The 23,551-nt window shown below is 34.3% G+C and overlaps 1 protein-coding gene across 4 annotated transcripts in view; it reads right to left on the bottom strand.

Moving 5' to 3' along the window:
* Positions 1-23,551, bottom strand: part of SCAF11 (SR-related CTD associated factor 11) — a 94,368-nt gene that overhangs the window by 25,499 nt on the left and 45,318 nt on the right. For all 4 annotated transcript variants that reach the window (XM_005206394.5, XM_005206395.5, XM_059886597.1 and 1 more), the window contains 3 exons: positions 14,243-14,320; positions 11,241-11,341; positions 9,292-9,353 (listed from right to left, as the gene is read on the bottom strand). In XM_005206394.5, coding sequence (XP_005206451.1) covers positions 9,292-9,353; positions 11,241-11,341; positions 14,243-14,320 — 241 coding nt within the window. The remainder of the gene's footprint in view (positions 1-9,291; positions 9,354-11,240; positions 11,342-14,242; positions 14,321-23,551) is intronic.

Raw genomic sequence — 23,551 nt, 5'->3', positions numbered from 1 at the left:
CCTGTTCCAGCCCTGTGGCCTCTGCTGAGTTTTCCAAATTTGGTAGCATATTGAGTGCGGCACTTTCACAGCATCATCTTTTAGGATTTGAAATAGCTCAGCTGGAATTCCATTACCTCCACTAGCTTTGTAGTGATGCTTTCTAAGGCCCACTTGACTTCTCATTCTAGGATGTCTGGCTCTAGGTGAGTGATCACACCACTGTGATTACCTGGGTCATGAAGATCTTTTTTGTACAGTTCTGTGTATTCTTGCCACCTCTTCTTATATCTTCTGTTAGGTCCATATCATTTGACTTTCATAATGTCATTATATGGTATACCTTAAACTTACACAGTGTTGTAAATGACAATTATATCTCAATAAAATTGGAAGAAAAAAAACAGTGGTGATTCCTCAGGAAATCCATTAAGAACTAAATTATTGGTATTGGCCTTTTATACTGGTTTTGCAATTAAGTTTGTGGGCTGCAAAGGGTCGGACATGACTGAGTGACTTTCACGATGTAGAATTACCCAACTTATGACTTTCTTAGGATTGCTGGCACATGTGTCTGATGAATTTCCCCCAGTTCTCTCACTTTCAATTAGGGGTCCTAGGGGTTAAGAAAATTCCAGAATAATCTATGAATTCTTTTTCCAAGTTTTTGCTATCTATTCTCCAGATTTAACGGCAGAACTTTGTATGTTCATATAGTCACAAGCAGTGGCAACTATCCAGATGCGCAGTCAACAGTGATCATACAAGAAAAACAATTAGAATCTCACTTTAGAGATGTCAGAATGTGAAACTGAAACAAACAAAAAAACTGGGTTCTCAGAATTGATCAAATATGCTAAATGAGTCAGAAGACAAAAAGAAATATAACCTAAGATAGACAGCTCTAGAATTTTTTTAATAGGTTCTTGACTTCCTATCTTTTTAGAGTAACTTTTACCAAGCTATCTTCCTAAAATCGTTTCACCACATTGTAATTCAGTGAAAAAGAAACCTTGTTAATGGTATCTTTTAATGGTATCTTCTTGCACAGCATTATTCCTTACAGGGCTTTCCTGGAGGCTCAGTAGTAAAGAACCCGCCTATTAGTGTACGAGACACGAGCTCCATCCCTGATCCAGGAGGACTCCGTGTGCCACGGAGCAACTAAGCCTGTGCTCCACAACTACTGAGGCACACAGCTCGCTGTGCTCTACAGCCTGGAAGCCGCAACTACTGAGCCCATGCACGGCAACTACTGAAGCCCACACGCTCTAGAGCCCATGTTCTGCAATGAGAGAAGCCACTGCAATGAGAAGCCTATCAACAGCAACTAGAGTGTAGTCCCCACTTGTGGCAACTACAGAAAAGCCTGCATGGCAATGAAAATCCAAGATCGTCAAAAATAAATAAAATTATTTTAAAAAATTACTCTGTATAAGATAATATGCAGAAATTTCAGCTTTATTGCTCAACTCCCTATGACATCTTCAATCTTCCTCTCCAGTCTTATTTCTGATCATAGTCTTTAACATTTTTGCCTCAATTCAAGAGTGGGAAAAGAAATGAAAACTGGAAGAAACCATCAATTAGACTTAGAAGCCAAGAACAAATTCACACATGAACATGAACCAATTATACTAAAACAATCTAAAGATGAAAAAATCTTGTTTGCACATGGCATACAAACATCCATATTTTTTCAGAGCATCTCTACTTGTCCAAAAGACAATTCTTTATTATATCACCCCAAACACTCTAACAGCCTTCCCCAACTCAGCAACTGGCAATGCCATTTTAATAGCTGCTCAGGTCAGGACTTTAGTGTCACCCTTGACCTCCTCCTTTCTCTACCTCACATCCTTTCTCTACCTCACAACCAATCCACTAACAAAATCCTTTTAAGGAGCTTCCCTGGTGGCTCAGATGTTAAAGAATATGCCTGCAATCCAGGAGATCCAGATTCGATCCCTAGAGAAAGGACTGACAATCCATTTCAGTCAGTATGCTTGCCTGGAGAAGTCCATGGACAGAGGAGCCTGGCAGGCTACAGTCCATGAGGTAGCAAAGAGTCGGACACCACTCAGTGACTAACACTTTCACTTTCTCTCATTGAAGTGCAACATTTACAGAACTGAGCCATTTATCAATGAGTACCCAATATCCATCAACTCCATCCAGAGTTGTTAAGACATTTACTCATAATTACTTAAATATTAGTACTCTTATTCTACCCACTCATAAAGTATTAAGCAATATTCTGCCTTTTAGATTCAGATTTAGTGAAAGTCACTCAGTTGTGTCCTACTCTTTGTGACCCCATGGACTGTATAGTCCATGGAATTCTCCAAGCCACAATACTGGAGTGGGTAGCCTTTCCCTTCTCCAGGGGATCTTCCCAACCCAGGGATTGAACCCAGGTCTCCTGCATTGCAGGTGGATTCTTTACCAGCTGAGCCACAAGGGAAGCCTTGGATATTTAGGATATTCTGCCTATACTAAACCAATTACTTCAGGCATCCTAACATAAATAGACATGGCATTAAGTTACAGGCCTTGGAAAATGTTAATCTTTTGGCAGGAAATAAATTTTTATCAGCTATTCAATATTTGGGCTTCCGAGGTGGTGTCAGTCATAAAGAACCTTCCTTTAAGGGATGTGGGTTTGAACCCTGGATCAGGAAGATCCCCTGGAGAAGCATGGCAACCCACTCCAGAATTCTTGTCTGGAGAATCTCATGGACAGGGAAGCCTGGTGGGATACAATCCATAGGGTTGCAAAGAGTGAGAGACAACTGAAGCAACTTAGCACACATGTATTCAAAATTTTAAAACTCCCAACAAACAAAAGTCTAGGACAAAGAGCCTTCTCAGATGACTACCAGCACAGAGAAGAGTTAACATCTATCCTTCTCAAACTATCCTGAAAAACTGCTTTCAAACCAGTACTACACAGCCAGCAACCTTCATACCAAAACACACAAGTGAAAATGAAAGTCACTCGGTCATGTCCAACTCTTTGTGATCCCATGGACTATACAGTCCATGGAATTCTCCAGGCCAGAATACTACAGTGGGTAGCCTTTCCCTTCTCCGGGGGATCACCCCAATCCAGGGATTGAACCCAAGTGTCGTGCATTGCAGGGGGATTCTTTACCAGCTGAGCTACAAGGGAAGCCCAAGAATACTGGGGTGTGTAGCCTATCCCTTCTCCAGATCTTCCCGACACAGGAATCAAACCAGGGTCTCCTGCACTGTAGGTGGATTCTTTACCAACTGAGCTATCAACAAAGAGAGAACAAAAAAAATTACTCCCAGTATTGGGAGTAATTTTGGGTGGTGAACATCCACCCAAAAATACTCAACAAAAAAGTGACAAACCAAACTCAACAGTACTTTAAAAAGATTATATGCCATAATCAAGTGGGGTTTATCTCAGGGATAAAAGAATGGTTCAATATCCATGAATCAATCAATGTGATACTCATTAACAAACTAAAGAATAAAAACCATATAATAATCTCAATAGATACAGAAAAGCTTTTAACAAAATTCAACATCCCTTTATGATAAAATCAACAAAATGGGAATAGAGAGAAGATATCTCAACATAATAAAAGCCATAAATGACAAGCCCACAGCTAACATCACACTCAATGGTGAAAAGCTGAAAGCATTTCCTCTAAGATTAGGAAGAAGACAAAGATGCCCACTCTCACCACTGTCATTCGACACAGTATAGGAAGTCCTAGCCACGGCAACCACAGAACAAAAAGAAATAACAGGCATCCATTTTGGAAAGAAGCAAAACAGTCACTGTTTGCAGATGACATATATTATACAAAGAAAATCCTAAAGACACCACTAAAATGTACCAAAACTCATCAATGAAAGTGTTAAAGTTACAGGATAAAAATTTAGTATGTAGAACTCCGTTGCACTTCTTCACCCTAACAACAAACTATCACAAAAAGAAATTCAGAAAACAATCCCATTCAAAATCACATCAAAAAAGAATAAATACCTAGGAATAAATCTAACTAAGGAGGTAAAAGATCTCGAATCGGAAAACTCTAAGACACTCGTGAAAGAAACTGAAGACAATGCAAACAGATGTAAAGATGTATCATGATCATGGATTAGAAGAACTAATATTGTTAAAATCACCATACTACCCAAGGCAATCTACAGATTCAATGCAATCTCTAACAAAATACCAGTGGCATTTTTCACAGAACCAGAACAAACAATTCCAAAATTTGTATGGCAGCACAAAAGACCCTGAACAGCAAAAACAATCTTCAGAAAGAAGAACAAAGCCAGAGGCATCACACTCCCTAATTTTAAACTATACTACGTACAAAGCTAGTCATCAAACAGTATGGTATTGATACAAAACAGACAGACCAATGGAACAGAACAGAGAATCCAGAAATGGATACACACGTATGGGCAATTAATTAATTTATAACAAAGGAGGGAGCAATATATAATGGGGAAAAGACAGTCTTCAATAAAGGATGATGGGAAAATTAAACTAGAGGCAAAAGAATCAAACTCAACAACTTTCTCTCACCATGAACAAAAATAAAATCAAAATGGATTAAAGACTTAAATGTAAGGCCTGAAAATAAAAAACTCTTATAAGAATAAAGCTCTTTGACATCAGTTTTTTAAAATTTTCTCAGATTTGCTTCCTCAGACAAGGGAAACAAAACCAACCAAATGGGACTTCAATGCTTTTGCACAGTGAAGGAAACATCAACAAAATGAACAGGGCACCAACTGAATGGGAGAAGATACTTACTTGAAAACAATATATCCAATAAGGAATTAAAAACTTAAAAGAACTCAAAATCAAAAAAACAAAGAACCTGATTTAAAAATAAACAGAGAATCTGAACAAACATTTTTTGAAAAACATACAAATGGCCAACAGGCACATGAAAAGATGCTCAACATCACTAAGTATCAGGGAAATGCAAGTCAAAACAATTAGATATCACCTCAGACCTATAAGAATGGCTATTATCAAAAATGATAACAAATAATAAGTGAGGACGTGGAAAGAAGAGAACCCCAGTGCAATGTTGATGGGAATGTAACTTAGTGCAGATACTATGAAAAAACTTATGGAGATTCCTCAAAAAATTAAAAACAGAACTACCATATGATCTGCTAATTTCATTCTTGGACATTTATCCAAAGAAAATAAAACAGTCAAAAAGATATATGCACTCCCATGTTTCACTGTATCATTATTTATAATAGCAAATATATGGAAGCAACCTAAGTGCCAAGCAACAGATGAATGAATAAAAAAGATGTGAGATACACACACATATTCCGTACAATGCAATATTACTCGACCATTAGAAAGAATAAAACTTTGCCATCTGCAACAACACACATGGACCTACAGGGAATTATACTATGTGAAATAAGTAAGACAGAGAAAGACACATACTGTATGATTTTACTTGTATGTGGAATCTAAAAAACGAAACCACAGTTAAACAGAAATAGTCATAGATACAGAGAACAAAGCTGTTGGAAGGGGGGAGGTGATTGAGAGGATAGATAGAAGTGAGGCAGATTAAGAGGTACAATGAAACGTACAGTGTGGGGAATATAGTCAATAAGTATGTGATACATTCATATAATAACAGATGGTAACGACTAATTATGGTGATACTATGTACAAAAATACTGACTCATGAAGTTGTGTGACAGGATAACATAATATTGCAGGTCAATTATATTTCAAAAACAAACAAAAATCATAGAAAAAATGATAAGACTGTGGTTACCAGAGGTAAGTGGTGAGGGAAGGAGAAGTGGATAAAGGAAGCCAAAAAAATGCGAAGTCAAGTGGGCCTTAGGAAACATCACTACGAACAAAGCTAGTGGAGGTGATGGAATTCAGTTGAGCTATTTGAAATCCTAAAAAATGATGCTGTGAAAGTTCTGCACTCAATAAGCCAGCAAATATGGAAAATTTGGCCAGCAGTGGCCACAGGGCTGGAAAAGGTCCATCTTCATTCCAATCCCAAAGAAAAGGCAATGCCAAAGAACGCTCAAACTACCGCACAATTGCACTCATCTCACATGCTAGCAAAATAATGCTCAAAATTCTCCAAGCCAGGCTTCAATAGTACATGAACTGTGAACTTCCAGATGTTCAAGATGGATTTAGAAAAGGCAGAGGAACCAGAGATCACATTGCCAACATCCACTGGATCACTGAAAAAGCAAAAGTTCCAGAAAAACATCTACTTCTGCTTTATTGACTACACCAAAGCCTTTGACTGTGTAGATCACAACAAACTGTGGAAAATTCTTCAAGAGATGGGAATACCAGACCACCATGCCTGCCTCCTGAGACATCTGTATGCCAGTCAAGAAGCAACAGTAAGAACTGGACATGGAAAACAGACTGGTTCCAAATTGGGAAAGGAGTACATCAAGCCTATATATTGTCACCTTGCTTATTTTACTCATATGCAGAGTACATCACACGAAATGCCAGGCTGGATGAAGCACAAGCTGGAATCAAGATTGCCAGGAGAAATATCAATAACCTCAGATACGCAGATGATACCACCCCTATGGCAGAAAGCGAAGAGGAACTAAAGAGCCTCTTAATGAAAGTGAAAGTGAAGAGTGAAAAAGTTGGCTTAAAATTCAACATTCAAAAAAAGAAGATCATGGCATTCAGTTCCATCACTTCATGGAAAATAGATAGGCGAACAATGGAAACGGTGACAAACTTTATTTTCTTGGGGTCCATAATCACTGCAGATGGTGACTGCAGCCATGAAATTAAAAGACACTTGCTACTTGGAAGAAAAGCTATGACGAACCTAGACAGCATAATACAAAGCAGAGACACAACTTTGCTGACAAAGGTCCATCTAGTCAAAGCTATGATTTTTCCAATAGTCATGTATGGATGTAAGAGTTGGGACTATAAAGAAAGCTGATTGCCGAAGAATTGATGCTTTTGAACTGTGGAGAAGTTGGAGAAGACTCTTCAGAGTTCCTTGGACAGCAAGGAGATCCAACCAGTCAATCCTAAAGGAAATTAGTCCTGAATATTCATTGGAAGGATTGTTGCTGAAGCTGAAACTCCAATACTTCAGCCACCTGATATAAACAACTCCTTGAATGCTGAGAACTCCTGATGCTGGGAAAGACTGAAGGCAGGAGAAGAAGGGAATGACAGAGAATGAGACGGTTGGATGGCATTGCTGACTCAATGGACATGAGTTTAAGCAAGCTCCAGGAGCTGGTGATGGACAGGAAAGCCTGGCGTGCTGCAGTCCGTGGGGTCACCAAGAGTCAGACACGATGGTACACTGAACTGACAGGGATGGAATGTAAACATGATTAATATAATTAACACTGCTGTTAATTATACATGAGAGTTGTTAAGAGAGTCAATCTAAATCCTAAGAGTTCTCATCAGAAGGGAAAAAATTTTTGTCTATTTTTTTAATGTTGTATCTATATGAGATGATGAATGCTCACTAAACTTACCGCAGCAATCATTTTATGATGTGTCATGTATGTAAGTCAAATCATTATGCTGACCACTTTAAACTGGTGTTGTATATGTCAATTATATCTTGATAAGTAGGAAGGAAAAAGTTAACTATTGAACTGGTTTAGACGGTTCACTGAAAACTTGTTTAGTATTCCATATTCTGAATAGCAAAACAAAACTCAAATCTAAATGAATCAAAGATTCTTATAAATGGCCTTCACTATACTCAAGCACTATAGGTCTAAGATTTGCCTATGTTTCTCTCTCTCTAAAAATAAGCCCAGGCCAGAGACGCAGACTTCAAGAAAATTACTGCAGTCTTAAAACTAAGATTATCATAGTAAGAGTGCACTACACTACCTAGAGAAAATCTGTAACATCATTTAATCTTCCTCAGCAGTAAATTTTATATTTGATTCTAGAGCTACCAAACAAAAGGCTATTCAATAAAAAACAATGCTAATCTATAGCAATTACCCAGAAAAACAAAGAAGTTTTGATATCTAAAGTTCTTTAACTAAAGAAAAATGTTTATCTAACCATTAAAGTTCTTTTAGTGAAATTTCACTTTAAGAGTAAATTATTAAAGACATATATTTATTAATCTGTAAATCAGGGGTTATCTGTAATTCTGAGAGACCATGTTAATTCAAATTAAAAAAACAGTAACAACACCCAAACATGGTATTCAAATGTATAAAAAATGAAGTTGATTACCATTTAGTTTTAAGAACAATGAATTCATTAATTCTATCTATAAATAGAAATTAATCGTAACCTAGCATGGAAAATGAATGCTCACCTCTCCCTGCTTACAATTAGCTCATAGTAAGGTGTTCTTTAGAAAAAAGATAAACAGCTTAAGTTTCAAAGAGGAGGCACAAAGCACTGAAGTGACATTTTCCTCATGTCCTGCTGCAAAGCTTTCTTGTATTAGAGAACCATAACACTAGACAACAACAAAAGACAGGCATATTCTCAAACAGATATGTGGGCTTCCCAGGTGGATCAGTGGTAAAGAATCCACCCTGCCAATGCAGGAACCACAGGAGACACGAGTTCAATCCTTGGGTCTGGAAGATCCTCTGAAGGAGGAAATGGCAACCCACTCCAGTACTCTTGACTAAAAAGCCCCATGGACAGAAGAGCCTAGGGGGGCTACCGCACATGGGGTCACAGAGAGTCAAACACGACTGAGCAACTGAACATAGTAGTACATAAACAGGTAAGAAATGTTTTATTCCTAAATAAAGTTTCAAATTAAGTGTGGCTTGAAGCTAAACCACAACTTCCTCTGGGAACTGTGGATTAACTGCTTACTATTAGACTTCCCTCATTACTGCTTACAGTTATTGGCCCACAAGGTATTTTATCTCATTTCCCCTAAGGACTTCGGCCCTAATGAGTCGAGTTAAGACCACAATGTAGGCTGCTAACTGAGTAATTGGAAAATACCCTTTTCTCATTTTCCTTTCCAATACACACACACACACACACACACACACACACACACACTGACTGTCTCTCTCTCTCTCTCTCTTATTCACTGACCCCTTCCCTTCCTCCAAGTTGATCAGGAAAATAAGGGCAGGAAACAGTATAAATGATTCCATGGAAGTAGTTTATGTAGAACTGAATACAATGTACACAGAGCTCAGCAGAGTTCTGTTGTGTATGACTGTTTTCCAAGCTTACAAGAACTTTGGCAGAAGCATTAAAGTAAGAAACAAAGAAAAAAATGTAGAACATACAAGGAAAAAGTCACTTACTGTGTATCATCTTCAGGTCATAAAATTTTACACTTAACAGATCTTCTCCTATGATCTTTTTTCTGTAAAGATCAATAAAGAGATGAAATAAAAGAAAACTGTTACTCTGCTCATTTATTTTCAATACACTGCCCACAACAATGAAAGCTATTATGCACCAAGTTTTAAATTTTAGCAAAGAAAGCATGATGAGTTGAACTCCCCACTTAGCTGCCCCTCTCCACTCCAATGACTACAAAGGAGATTCACTTAACATGAAACAAAACACTACTGCAATCCCTTTCCCTGGAACTAGTGCAAAGTATCAGAAAGAGGAGTTTTACATCTTTAGAAGGGAGAGGCAACACCAAATAGGTTATTTTCTAAGTGCTGGAAATGAGGCCTACATCTTATAAACATAAAACTGAATGAGAGGAATTCTAAAAAACATCCAAAAGACTCCAGAAAGAATGTACAGTAAAAATCTAGTAACTGACAGATTTACTGTGAGAGAAATCATTAATGGTCTGACTTGGTGGGCAAAAGCAAATTACTATTTTGCATCTGTTACTTCCTTTTACCATCCCTCAACCACAAGTCCTTGAGAAAAAACAGCTAAGCATGTGGACTACCTCAGGTGTGTCCGACCCACTGTATGACCATGTTATAAGGTCACATAATAATGAGCACTGCACTCTCAGGAGGAGCCAAGAGGACTGGGTAATTCTGAAAAAATGCCTATCTATAACATTGCCATAGTCAAGAATAGGAGATGAATGAAGAATAAATGAATAATAAAAGAATACCTAGCAAAAGGTCTTTCTTCATTATGCCTGGGGATGTGTTATTTACTAAGCAAACATAAATGGAAGAGTCAAAGCTGACCCAAATTAATTAAAAGAAACTGTACATAAAATTTGCTCTATTGAAGTTATTAACTTGGGTTTATGGGTGGGCTCTTGAACTGAGTGTTCCACAAATCCCTTAAATCTATGAAATTTTGTCTTTAAGTATATTTTATGACGTATCTTTTTGGGTAGAAGTTCTCTACCGTTTTCTTTAGATTACTAAAGAAGTCTATAACTTCCTAAAAGTTAAGATCTAGAGAGCTACAGAGTCAAAAATAAGTGGCATAATTCAGTAAATCTCAAGGAATATTGTCAATGTTTTTAGTAATACATTTACTCTCTTACGGTATTAGTATTCTGATGAAATGTACTAATGAGCCATAGATTTAACTATGAATTTGACAATATACTGACTTAATACAACTTTGCGACAGCTCTAAATGTAGTTCAGATCAAAAAGGGGTTAAATTTTATAAGTACTACAACAAGCTATTTTCAGTAATAAATTTCCAGTACACTACTAATTCAATTTAATTAAAAATTACCTTAATACCTGTTAAACTTGAGTTCTAAGTATTTTTAGGCAATTATGTTTTAACAATAGTAGCTAAGAAATCCAAACATGTTTAAAAATTTTTTCAAACATAAACATTTGTTATAGTACTAGCAAGTGTCTGCTACAACACAAAGAAGCAAAAGGAGAAAAATAATAGTTTTAATTACAACAGTCTCATGAAGAATGTTGTACTGTATCATTAGTTATTTTCTATTTTCTGTCCATAAATACTACAGCAATTACTCAAAATGTGGGCTGTGCACCAATGCTTATCCATAATGGCTTGTGTTTTGTTTTTTTTTACATGGCTGTAACTTTTATCTTTTAAAAATATCAATCTATAACAAACTCAGAAAAAACTAAAATAAAAAACTAATTCATCAAAGACAATGGTCAAATAAATTATATTCTCATTTCATCTGGTCTGTCTTTAAATTATCAAGGGAATGCTTTAAAAGAATTATATACATTGAAACTTCACATCATTTTTAAGTACTCTCTTTTTTCTTAATTGCTAACTTCTGATTCTACACAGTTGGATTCCATTCCTGGAACTTATCACTAACCTCATACAGCTTTTAGAATTTTCCTGACAGGATAGCTGTTTCTTAAAAGAGCTTTCATTTTTCTTGTCCTTTGTTTCTCTCAACTGTCTTTTTACTTGAACCTGTGAGAAAAGCAAAATCACCTATTTAGAGTGATAATATGGGATCACACCTATACATTTCCCTTGAAAGAACAAAAAATTAAAAAAGCATACTGTCTAAATGAAAGTGTAGCCCAAATACATATGCTTATTAGTTTAAGTATGCTAAACTATAAACTGAGTATTTGTGCTAAGCTCTAGGGAAACAAAAAAGAGAGAGGCATGCAAATGAGTTACGAGTGTGCTCGTAACAGAAATATAAACACAGATCTTATATATATATATGTAGAACTGACTTTATCTGACGATACCAGAGAAGACTTTTAATGAGTAGATAATTTCTGAGTTGGTCTTAAAGAATGAATAGGAATTTGTCTAAGGAAAAAAGATTTTCTAAATGGAGGGAATAAAAAGAGTGCAGAGAAGTCAATGCGGATGTGGAAGAAAAAGTTAACAGGATATGAAACTGATGTAATATATTAGGACCAGACGGTAAAGGCCTTGAAAAAGAAAATAATTCTACAGAAATCAGAAAATAAATGAAGGTTTACAAGTAAGTGAATGAAATGATCAAATTTGCTTTTTTTGACAGTGATATGGAGAATGAACCAGTTAAAGAGAAACTATAAAAGCCAGGAAACTGGAAGGAAGCTCTTGTAATAGTGTAGAACTATACTGTATGAGACAATAGTTACTGCTGCTGCTGCTGCTGCTAAGCCATGTCAGTCTCGTCTGACTCTGTGCAACCCCATAGACGGGAGCCCAACAGGCTCCTCTGTCCCTGGGATTCTCCAGGCAAGAATACTGGAGTGGGTTGCCATTTCCTTCTCCAGTGCATGAAAGTGAAAAGTCAAAGTGAAGTCGCTCAGTCATGTCCGACTCTTCGTGACCCCATGGACTGTAGCCTACCAGACTCCTCCGTCCATGGGATTCTCCAGGCAAGAGTACTGGAGTGGGGTGCCATTGCCTTCTCTGACAATAGTTACTAGCCATATACTATTGAGCATGTGAAAATGTGGCTGGTTTAAAAAGAGATGTAAGCGTAAAATATATACTAGATTTCAATGAAAACAACAATAGGAGACAAAATCCTTCAATAACAATTCTAACATACTACATGTTGAAATAATACATTAAATGTTAGATTAAACAAAATATAAAAATTCATTTTAACTGTTTCTTTTTGTTCTTTTAATGTGGCTACTAAATGTTTATAGAGTGGTGTGTATTGATGGTATATTTCTATTGGCAGAACAGATCTAGATGACAGACAGCCTGAGGGTCTACAGAGAGGTAATGAAATGGAATGCATTTAAGACACTGTGTATAAAGAGGAAGCATTTAAGACACTGTGTATGAAAAGAGAAAAAATGGAAAACTTCCAGAGGCTTTTGATCTGGGTGACCAGGATTACAGTACCATAAACTGAGGTTGGCAGAGGGGCTGGGAATGAGATAAGTTTGGGGTTTGTTCATGTTTAGATTCCTTTGGTATTCTAGATAGAGATGTCCAACAATTGATTGAAAATATAAGCAACTGTGCATGTCTCATTCAAGTTTAATTGTAAAGGGAAAAGGATAATAAAGATTCAAAAGAAGTAAAAGGGCAAAGAAAGATATTAAGAGTATATAAATATCACATATGATAAAAAATACATTTTAAGTTTAACAAAATTAGATTAGCACTGTTCCAAACTTTTAAGTAACATTCAAATTCTATTAAATAAAACATACATTTTATTCCAAGCAACAGAACATAATTTTACAGAGTATCTTTGGAGGCTAATTCACACAACATAATATATATATGTGTGTGTGTGTGTATATATACACACACATACACACACACGGTCTAGAAAAACAGAGAACACGTCTTTCAGAAAAGTTATGCTTTATAATTTTAATTATAATATCACACACATATATATAACATTTTATCTTTTCTTGAAGATATATACTAATCTGCATAATTTCCAGAGTTACACAACTAAACATGCAGGATCTTTTACACATGTCATTTTATTTGAACTGTAGTGTCATTTGTACCTTATGTCATCAAGACTTATCCAGAGAAAATAATCAAAACAAATTATAAACACCTACAGTAGGAATATTTAATGTTTAAATAGTTTTATGTTGCTCACATACCCCTTTCTACTCACAAAAATAGCTACCAGTCTTGCTGCTACTCGGGAAGTTTGTCTTTCCCATTAATGGCATCATTTATATATATTGTATACCTTCATTTTTAACTTTCATTTTTACAATACCATTCCTGATTTATCAGCAAAAACATCAAGAAATCTCTTTACCACACATTTCACTTTACTTGCTACTTACTCTCTTTTCCACTTTTCATTTTTTATTCATCAATTTAGGAAAATTATTTCTATTTCTTTCTTTTTTTGGTAAGCCAAAAATAAATGTGAATACAAATCATAAATCATGGTTCATAATCAAATAACATCAGTGTGATGTGTGCATCTCAAGAATGTGATCAAGATTAAGCATTACAATAAAATTGTACTTAACAGAAGAAAAGTTATCTGCCCATAATAACTGTGAAACTGTGATAAGTCCTTCTCGTCCTTCTCAAGATTTTCACAAACTCCCACATTTTTCTCTAATTAAACCATTTCCTTCAAGTACCACCGGCACTTAAGAACAAAGACACCATTTTATATTAATTTTACTTGTTTAATCTTCTCAACATTATATGCTTTTCATGAAAACATAGTTTTCAGGTACTTCGGACTTTTTTGTGGGGGTTTGTCTCTGAATCTAATATCCCATTCATTTTTTTAATGGAAATTAAACACATTAAACTTAGTTAATTCACAAATACATTCAAGTATCTATTAAAGCAAAATCATCTCAATTAAGTTTACACAGTTCATTCTATAAAATAAACTCTAAGCCTTACCTTAACACAACCTTCTGATACACTGAATTTAACCACCGCCTGAAAAGGTTTCCGGTCAATAGGACATGAAGGCAGTGTCTGAAAAATCATTAAACAGATTATAACTTTACAAATGTCTCTTTAAAATAGGTCAAAATTAAACTATAACATTTATGGTTAGTTTTTCATTGGAATAGGAAACAACAGAAAAATGATTTTTTCTTCTTTCAAAGATAAAGATGAAATACTTTCTATCTGTGTCATGTCACAAATAAATACCGTAGTTTTAAAAAATTCATTCAAACATTTACCGAGCAACTACTGTATGCTAAGTACGTGGAATATAATGAACAAGAGAAAGAAGATCGCTGTTATCAAGATAATACCTATTAAGACCTGCTGCCCAGTTGAGAACTACAGCTACAATGAAAGGAAGCTAGGCTGAAAACATTAGTTCTGTGATCCAAAGCACTTGAGAAATTCTAAATAAGCTGTAAAAGGAATGGCTTGGACAGGTCCCTTACAGATTTTAATATTCTATGTCAATATTTCCCCCCAAAGAAATCTTGAATAAGCAGCTGCACCAGCAATTTAAAAAGAAAAAAAAAGCAGATACGAAGAAAAGGAAAGATTTCTCCACTCCTTCCTCAGTCACATAGGAACCCTTTCCAGAAGTAGTTTCTTACATATCTTTTTGGAGATGTCAACGTTTATACATAACACGTTGTATCTTTTAAATATAAAATTCAGATGCTGAACTGAATGTTGTATTTCTCTTATTAATTTCCTATCTTAGATTGGTAATTCTTAGATTGGCTCATATTACTATCTCACAGCTGCCCCATTCTTAATATGTATGTCATAACAGTTTTGATTTATATCTCCTTTTATGTAAGTTGAAAATACTTTCATACTTAAGGGCTCTTAAACGATCCTTTTCTTTAAACCGTCTATTCATGCCTTTTGCCTAACTTTTTTTTATTAGTTTGCTGTTCTTTTATAAACTGCATTAGGCTTTCTTTATAGATTAAGAAAAATTGTCCTCTGCCCACTCTGTAATTCTAAATCTTTATTTTGACACAAGTATTATTTCCTGTACTTTCAAAATTAATATGCATCAACTCTTAATTAACAGTTTCTCTGGTAGTATTATTAAATGTTTGTATAGGGAAAGGTTTATATTATTTAAATATTTTAAGATAAAGTATGTCGTCTACTAGGGTAAAAGGGAACTTTCTGCAGTCTATGAAGCCCATACTAGAATGGGCTATATATACCTATGGTTATAAAAGTAAATCAGGATTCTAACAACTTAATAGTAATAGTCTAAAAGAAAAGATAGTAATCAAGTTTTGATAAATAATCCTATATTCCCTAGTGGAAAAATGTGATTTTTGCTTTTCTTGACTTTGGCACAAACCAAGATAAACCAAGTGCAAGCACAACAGAATGTGTGGCCCTTGATCATATAACACATTTTCACAAAAGCTCGTGAGTTACTTTGCAAGCAGCCGAAACATAAACTGAATTACTTTTTATTACCCTGCTAAAAAGTGATTTTTCTTTGCCTAAGTAGGGAGGCCTTGATCAAATGCTTTACACCATATCTGAATTAGGAAATGTGACCTTCCTTACTATATTAAATTGGTTCAGATTGGTAGAACCCACCTCAGCTTACTTCCAAGTAACATGGATTTAGGATGCTATTACTTTGCCTTCAGAAAAATTTGACCTTAAAAAACCACTACAAGGAGCAACAAAGCTGCCCATACCTTGTAAATAATGCATTGCAAATAGCAATTCTAGTTCAAAGAACTCACCATCATAACTATGTGACTGTTGTTTCTATTAGCATTTACTACATAAAATGTCTTAGCCTAGAAGTTGTAGTAACACATTTACAACTCAAAAGAATATCGTGGAAACCTTTAAGTACTTACTTTTACTGAAGTTTCAAAATGCATTTTCTATTTTAAAGGCAAATTTAGGTAAGTATTCATTAAATACATAATAATAAAATTTTGCTTCCTTCATTTAAAAAAAAACTATTAAAATAGATGTGTTTAAGGGTTCTGGATTTACTGTCTATTTTCATATTCTGCCCTGTCTATGCATGCGTGTGCTTAGGTGCTCAGTCACATCCAACTCTTTGTGACCCCATGGACTGCAGCCCACCAGACTCCTCTGTCCATAGGATTTTTCCAGGCAAGGATACTGGAGTGGGCTGCCATTTCCGCATGTTTAATGTTAAGCATATTACATAGCCTTTCTATGTCTCTTTTGCGAAAATGGGGATAATTATCATCTCTGAGGTTTCTGCAGGAATTAATGGCATACACTAAGCATTATGTAAATCTTCCAAAAGTCAACTGGCTTTATAGCACTAATAATAAAAAAGCTTGCTTCACTAATGAAAACTCACAGTATGATGTACATATACATGTAACAGATAAGAATTGTTAATGGTGTTTTAATTGGACTGTTCAAAGTTCATGACATATATGGACATTAAACTATTTTTATATATTTCAAGTCATAACACTACAATCCAAAAAGAGTCACTGTGTTAAAGGAATTTAAATATCAGATATAAGTCAGATACACCAAACCTTTCTAAAACTCTGAAATTACACAATCTCATTTTCTTCATTATTAAATTTCCTCTGCTGATATCAGCTAAATGGCACTCTTTCCTTTACCATGTTCAGAGTATCAGAGTTCTAACCTGAGTCATTCCATTTTGATCTCTTACAGATAATAAAGAGTTTTAAGTAAGATTTTGGTTTTGTTCTTTTTTTCTCTAAGCATAATTGTCATGGATATGTGTAAGGTTTCATGTGAATTAAGGGTTTCATTGCTATTTAAAAACAAAAAAACAGCAATAAAAAGTAGTAGTTGGAAAACTACTGCTATATATTCAGATAATATGTATATACTTATATTTCCTAAAGATAATCTAGTTAACACTAGAAAATAGCCATTAGAAAAAATTCTTAAAAACAGGTTATCCTCCCCAGATTAAAAAAAAAAAAAGGCATATATAAGAAAATAAGCTATCTAAAATAGACAAAATATCTTTTGCTATGGCTACTGAGAAATCATGATATCTATTTCTGACCTTAAAGCAGTTTAGCAAAGCATTTCAAAGGGGAAACAGAAAATTTAGTTATCCTAAGTCTTCACAGCATACTTCAGTAAATAGTGATTAAAGAAGAATTAAACGAAAAAAAAAAAAAAATTGAAACAGATTTTTTTAAATTAAGTGGATCTTTAATCTTTCCTTAATGTATACTCTAAGAAAAATATAAGAGTACCTTATATTAGCATATGCTAAAGCTCAAAAACACCATCATTAATAGACACTGAAGCATAAAATTATATATCTATGATGATCAAATAGCTTTAACAGGGAAAAAAGGTTTTAAATAATGGTTTGCATTGGCCTAACTTTAAAGAATTCCTGAGGATTCTTCATCCTCATAATCCAGCAGATATTCAGAAAATCTCAAAGATATTCTAATCTTGAGTTTGTGTCACTAAAATAACTAATGTAGTTTTTAAGTTTTGTAGTTTAAAAAATTCACATTTAAAACTAATGAAATTTAAAAATACACTTATTTCTGCTTTAAAATGTATTTTTAGTTCTGAAGAAAATCATCCCAAATTTTGCAACAAAAATAAATGCACTTTGGTTATTCATCATTTTGAGTCCTTTTATATATATATACATATATATATGTATATATATATCTCGGAGAAGGCAATGGCACCCTACTCCAATACTCTTGCCTGGAAAATCCCATGGACGCAAGAGCCTGGTGGGCTGCGGTCCATGGGGTCACGACTGAGCGACTTCACTTTCACTTTCATGCATTGGAGAAGGAAATGGCAACCCACTCCAGTGTTCTTGCCTGGAGAATCCCAGGGACGGCGGAGCCTGGTGGGCTGCTGTCTATGGGGTCACAGGGAGTCGGACACGACTGAAGCGACTTAGCAGCAGCAGCAGCATATATATATATATATATACTCTAATTATTCACCTATTTTAACTGACAATGACTTTTAACAATTTTAAAAGTATCTAATTTAATTAGTTTCACAGTCAAAGTAATAGAATATCATTCAACTTTGTGATACAGCTACGAAATGAACAGAATTTGATCACTACTTTACAATGTAACGTGTATTATAAGAACAGAGCATACATTTTACTGTGAATGCTCTCTAGTAAAGTTGTATCAGTTAAGGAGGCGATTTCAATAGAAAAAATAATCTTCCTAATGATTTCAGTAAAACATACCCTAGTATTCTGAAGCGTTGTAAATTCCCAGCTCAGACAAACCCATATTTAAATGTAAGAACAGGAAACCTTCCTTATTTGGGAATTCAGGATTCTTGATTTCTAATATTTCTTGCTTTTGCTGCTGCTCTATCCTCAATCACAAAGGCTGCCTACCGATAGCCCCTCCTAGAGAGAGAGAAGCAAGTGTTAAAGGTAAATGCTTAAAAACTAAATCTCAGTACCTATGCTTTAGGTAGGTTTGTCTGTCCATGGGAATCTCTAAAACATCAATCTCTCTTACTGATAAATAGAGCACATTATATAAAACTCCAGTTCAAAATCAACAAAAGTGATTTAGGAATTACACTATCACAGGCTGATGCTTATTTTAAAGCCATGGACCAGGACCTATCCTTTCGCCTTGATGGTACCAAGATACGTAGTCTGGACCCCTAATGGAGATGCTCACCTGTAGTCAGCCTACATATACACTACTACATTTAACCAGTTCTTTCAAGATAGACCTTGTCAATGCATATTAATGAAACTATGGTTCTTTATAACCCACTTTCAGGAATGTATCCCTACAAGACAAATGACTGTCAGTGATAAAATTAACAGCAAGAAAACAGTTTATCTAACTACTCAAAAGAAACTCAATTCATTTTCTTAAAGCTGTATTACAACAGTTGGATAGAATTAATCTTTTTTTCTTTTATTTTGACATTTAATAGTTAAGACTTTCTTTTTCTAGCACGAAAAGAGGAAATCCCATAAACTATATAAATTATTTTACAAATTCTGACGTTTAAAATTAGACTATACAGAAATATACATCCAACTGGTAAAAATAGAGTATTAAATGAAAATCTATTATATATATGCTTTGGATAATGAGCATTCACAATATATTCTTTTTCTACCAAAGCTTATACCAAAGAATTAACCTACAGAGTGAAAACAACTGGGAATTTGGAATAATCAGTCACAAATTCAAGTTCTGGAGAAGTCAGACCTAGCAACCTCTCTAATCTACTTTAAGGATGAAGATAGACAGCCCTGAATCACCTACTGCGTAAGTTGCAATTATTAAATGAATTAATGTATTTAACGATGCTTTAGAAAGATAAGGACTAATGGTAGTGCTCCCCAGATAATGTTTAAATTACTGTTCACTGAGAACTATTTAAAGATTTGGTTTAGTTCAGGAATAAAGAAAGATTAAATTTTAGCAAAACCTGTTTGGAAAATCCAGGCAATAAAACTTTCCTGAATTATGTTACCGAACAATAATCTAATCTTCAGAATGATATATAAATTTTTCCACCCACTGCTTAAGGGAACATCTGTATAAAACACATCAGTAGTCAAGATATAAGTCAACTAGTCATATTTTGATTTTTTTGGTATTATTAATTCAAAAATATACTCCTCACCTGTCTGCATTGAACACTGTTGTCTGACTTCTTCAAGAACCATGTATCACCACAGTAAGACTCTTCATTTCTAGTCTCATGAGAGAAAACATACCCTTGCCAATTGTCAAATTTTTATTTCATTAACCTTACTTTCTTAAACTGAAGCTGTCAGCAAGTTGAGGGAGGATAATTTGTTTATAGTAGGAAAGTTAATCACATTTAATAATTACTTAAAAAATAAAGGGAATATTTACATTACTTAAAAGTGAAAAGAACCCCAGTGGATATCAAGAACCTCCTAATTATACATATCGCATATTCCTTTAAATAGAGTTTTAAAAAAAAAAAAACAACCTTAAACACTTCAAACATGAAATGTTTCCAAGTCCTCAAACTTTAACCTTTTAAGGGTCAAAACTTTAACCACTTCTTGACAACCTGTCAAACCATAAATCTTATTTTCTTAACGTGTGTGTGTGTGTGTGTGTGTGTGTGTGTGTGTGTGTGTGTAGCTTACCCTATCGTCTATTGAGGATCATAATTATGATTGGCTGTGGATACTACAGCCATGCGTCAAACTACTCTAGACTTCACCTTTCTAGTTATCTACTTTAAAATGTGCAAACTCAGACAATCAAGATTAAACTTAGGTGTAAACTAAATGTCCTCAATATGTTTAGACTGCATTTTTGCTCACAGTAAAAATACTTAACTTTCTAAGTAGCTGGTAAAGTTTAATGTATTGATTCTATATATATTTCATCAGGTCAAAGGTCTCCTTTAGTTCCAGATTCTCAGTTCTAATATTGATGCTTTAAAATAGCAAGAATTTCAACTTTCTTAACGTGCCAATTACTATGTCTTTGTTTAGATTAATATTCTATTTCAAAATCATTTTTATTTTATAAACCAACAGGCTTACCATCTCTTGAGATCCTTGAAATTAAACACAGAGTAGAGTAGACATGTTTAATTTCAATTTCTTCTAGTGTCCCTAATGGGAAGCCATTAGGCTCTGGGCCATGAAGATCATCATTTCCATTATTCTGAATCTTTCTGCCCTAGGTAAAGTAGATGCTATGAAATATCCAGCAACTAAATTCAGTTACTTACTCATTTTAAAGCCCTCATATAGCTTTTGTTTTAAATAACGACAGAATCAAAATTTTAGAGCTTAAAGAAATTGAAACTAATAGTGACTCTGGATATAGGTATTTTAAGAACACAAGAAATTCCAGGAGTGTGTCCAAAATAAATATACTAGACTATTATATGCTTTAATTTTACTTGTTTCTTATGGAGAATTTCTTCAATGCCTAAAATATTATGGTGATAGTAAATAAATGAGTTCTTCTTGGTTCTTGATAACAGTTCCAAATCATATTTTAGTGAATCTTGAGTACAAATCTCAGATAGCTCAGCAGAACTTCTGAAAGACAGAGAAGACTAGGAAGGTGACCCTGAATACATTTTGTAATTTTTTCTTATTATGTAGATTTCCAATCACTGTAAATCTCACTTTTTATTTCTAACTTCCTACTAGAAGTGAACATTAGTAAAATTTAAAACTATGGGTCAATATTTAAAAAGTGTTTTTATTTCAGGCTATCTCTTAAAGTATTTAGAAACAAATTAAGAGTTCAGGATCCTTGCCCTGAATAACAAGTAACCATTAATACAGTAATTTAAATGAAAGAATATATATGAAAGCCTTATTAGTACAAGCCCGGCCAGTTACTAGAGACTGAATATGGACACTTATTGCTAAAACCAAAATCCAAAGTAAACTACATGCTTCTTTTTAAGAATAGAAGGAGGCTGAGGAAAATGAGAAGAGAGATCTTAATAGCTAATGGTCATGAATAACTACACTAGTGGATATTAAATCTGTTTCTATTTGTCAAAGCGCTTATATACCTCAACATATCTAATTTTTTATCATACCAATAAAAGATTCAAACGGAAAATTTAGTTCAAATCCTAAGTGATTTTGTTAACCAGTATTCATTTATTGTTTATAATGAACATTTTATTAGAAGACTGTGTTCTTGTTACTGCTCAACTTAAATGGCTTATTTAACTGATATATGCTATTCCTATTATGGACAATGAAATAATTCAGAATATTCTGTTTATTCTCTACTTTCAAAGTTAACTACTTTTGTTTAAACAATATCCCAGTTCCCACACTCTCTAACACAATTAATGGTAGTGCAGCAGATAAGTATTTTATTTTTAAAGCAATTTGGCTTCAAAAAAATGTTTATATCCAAAGAAGTAACACAAAACAAGAAAGACGTTACATGTGAGAAAAGTGCTGATTGTAACATTATGTAATCAAGTATTTTCAACCTAAGAATATTCAGCAAGAGTTTAAAAACAGACAAGTTTAGCACTATTTAGCAGAGTTGAATCTGTACATAGTCTACAACCTACTAGTACCACTTTAAGATTCACACTCTAGAGAAACTTGAACTTGCACACCATGATAAAGCTAATGGTTGTATCAAAAATACATGTAGTGTAATGAAGGAGTGAATAAAGTCTATTTTATATATTCTAATCTCCAGAGAAAAACACACACTCAAATCACGGTTGTTGAACTTCCCTATTATGTGGTCACTGTATATAATCTTACGAAAAGCATCAAATTGAAGACTTCTGCACATCTAGTAACTGTTTCTCTACTGGAAGCAAAAATGCTTCTATTTTTAAGATATCTCATCACAGAGCAAACCATGGTGCACTAAATTTAACACAGATGAAATCATTAGTTGGGTGGCAAAGAAAAACATGCATTCTCATTTCATTAGTAAACACTTCTACAAACACATAGGACTGTTCAGAATTACACTAAATAATTAAACTCAAAAGATTTTTTCCCAAAATACATAAAGATCAGTTTAGACCTTTATCTAATTAGAACTGTTTCAAGTATACTATTATGAATTCAAATGGTATAACAAATCCATTTTTCTTCCTCCCAGAACTTGGCCATAGTCAGTAGTAGTTATGTTCCCTTTTCCACACTATTAATGAAATATAGGTAAGATACAGAACTGAGAAAACCCCAATTATGCAAAAGGCAATTAATTCTAATGTGCTTAAGGACAACAAACAATTTGAATGCAGCTAATACTAAAAATATTTTTAAGCTTTATTTCCTTTACTTTTACACACTGACAAATTACTAACTCAAAAAATATAGCATGATCTGTGTGACAAGTTTTCATTTCACAATTCACAACAAAAGGGCTCATAGTGAATACTCACTGTGCAGTAGTATCATGATCTATTTGGCACAAACTGTATCAACATAATACATTAAAAGTCCCAAATTTTTCTATTTCTCAATCATTTACTATCTATGAAGAACCTCAATAATATCTCTAACTTTGAAATTAGTTCATAATACGGGAATTAGAAAATGCAGTTATAAATTTATTTCTGCCTCTTAAGCTATGAGACCTTGGCCAAGTTATAGAACACAGAATCCAAGTTTCCTCATCTGTAAAATGGAAAGACACTGTTACATCTGTTCTGGTTATCCCACAAGGCTGATATAAGGAAGAAATTTAATAATCTATATAAAAATTCTCTGAAAAACATAAAACACAAAGCAGAGAGAAA

The sequence above is a fragment of the Bos taurus genome, chromosome 5, assembly GCF_002263795.3.
Source record: "Bos taurus isolate L1 Dominette 01449 registration number 42190680 breed Hereford chromosome 5, ARS-UCD2.0, whole genome shotgun sequence".
NCBI classification, from domain to species: Eukaryota; Metazoa; Chordata; class Mammalia; order Artiodactyla; family Bovidae; genus Bos; species Bos taurus.
The sequence above is the reverse complement of the archived record's forward strand: the minus strand, read 5'-3'. Positions and strand labels throughout refer to the sequence as shown.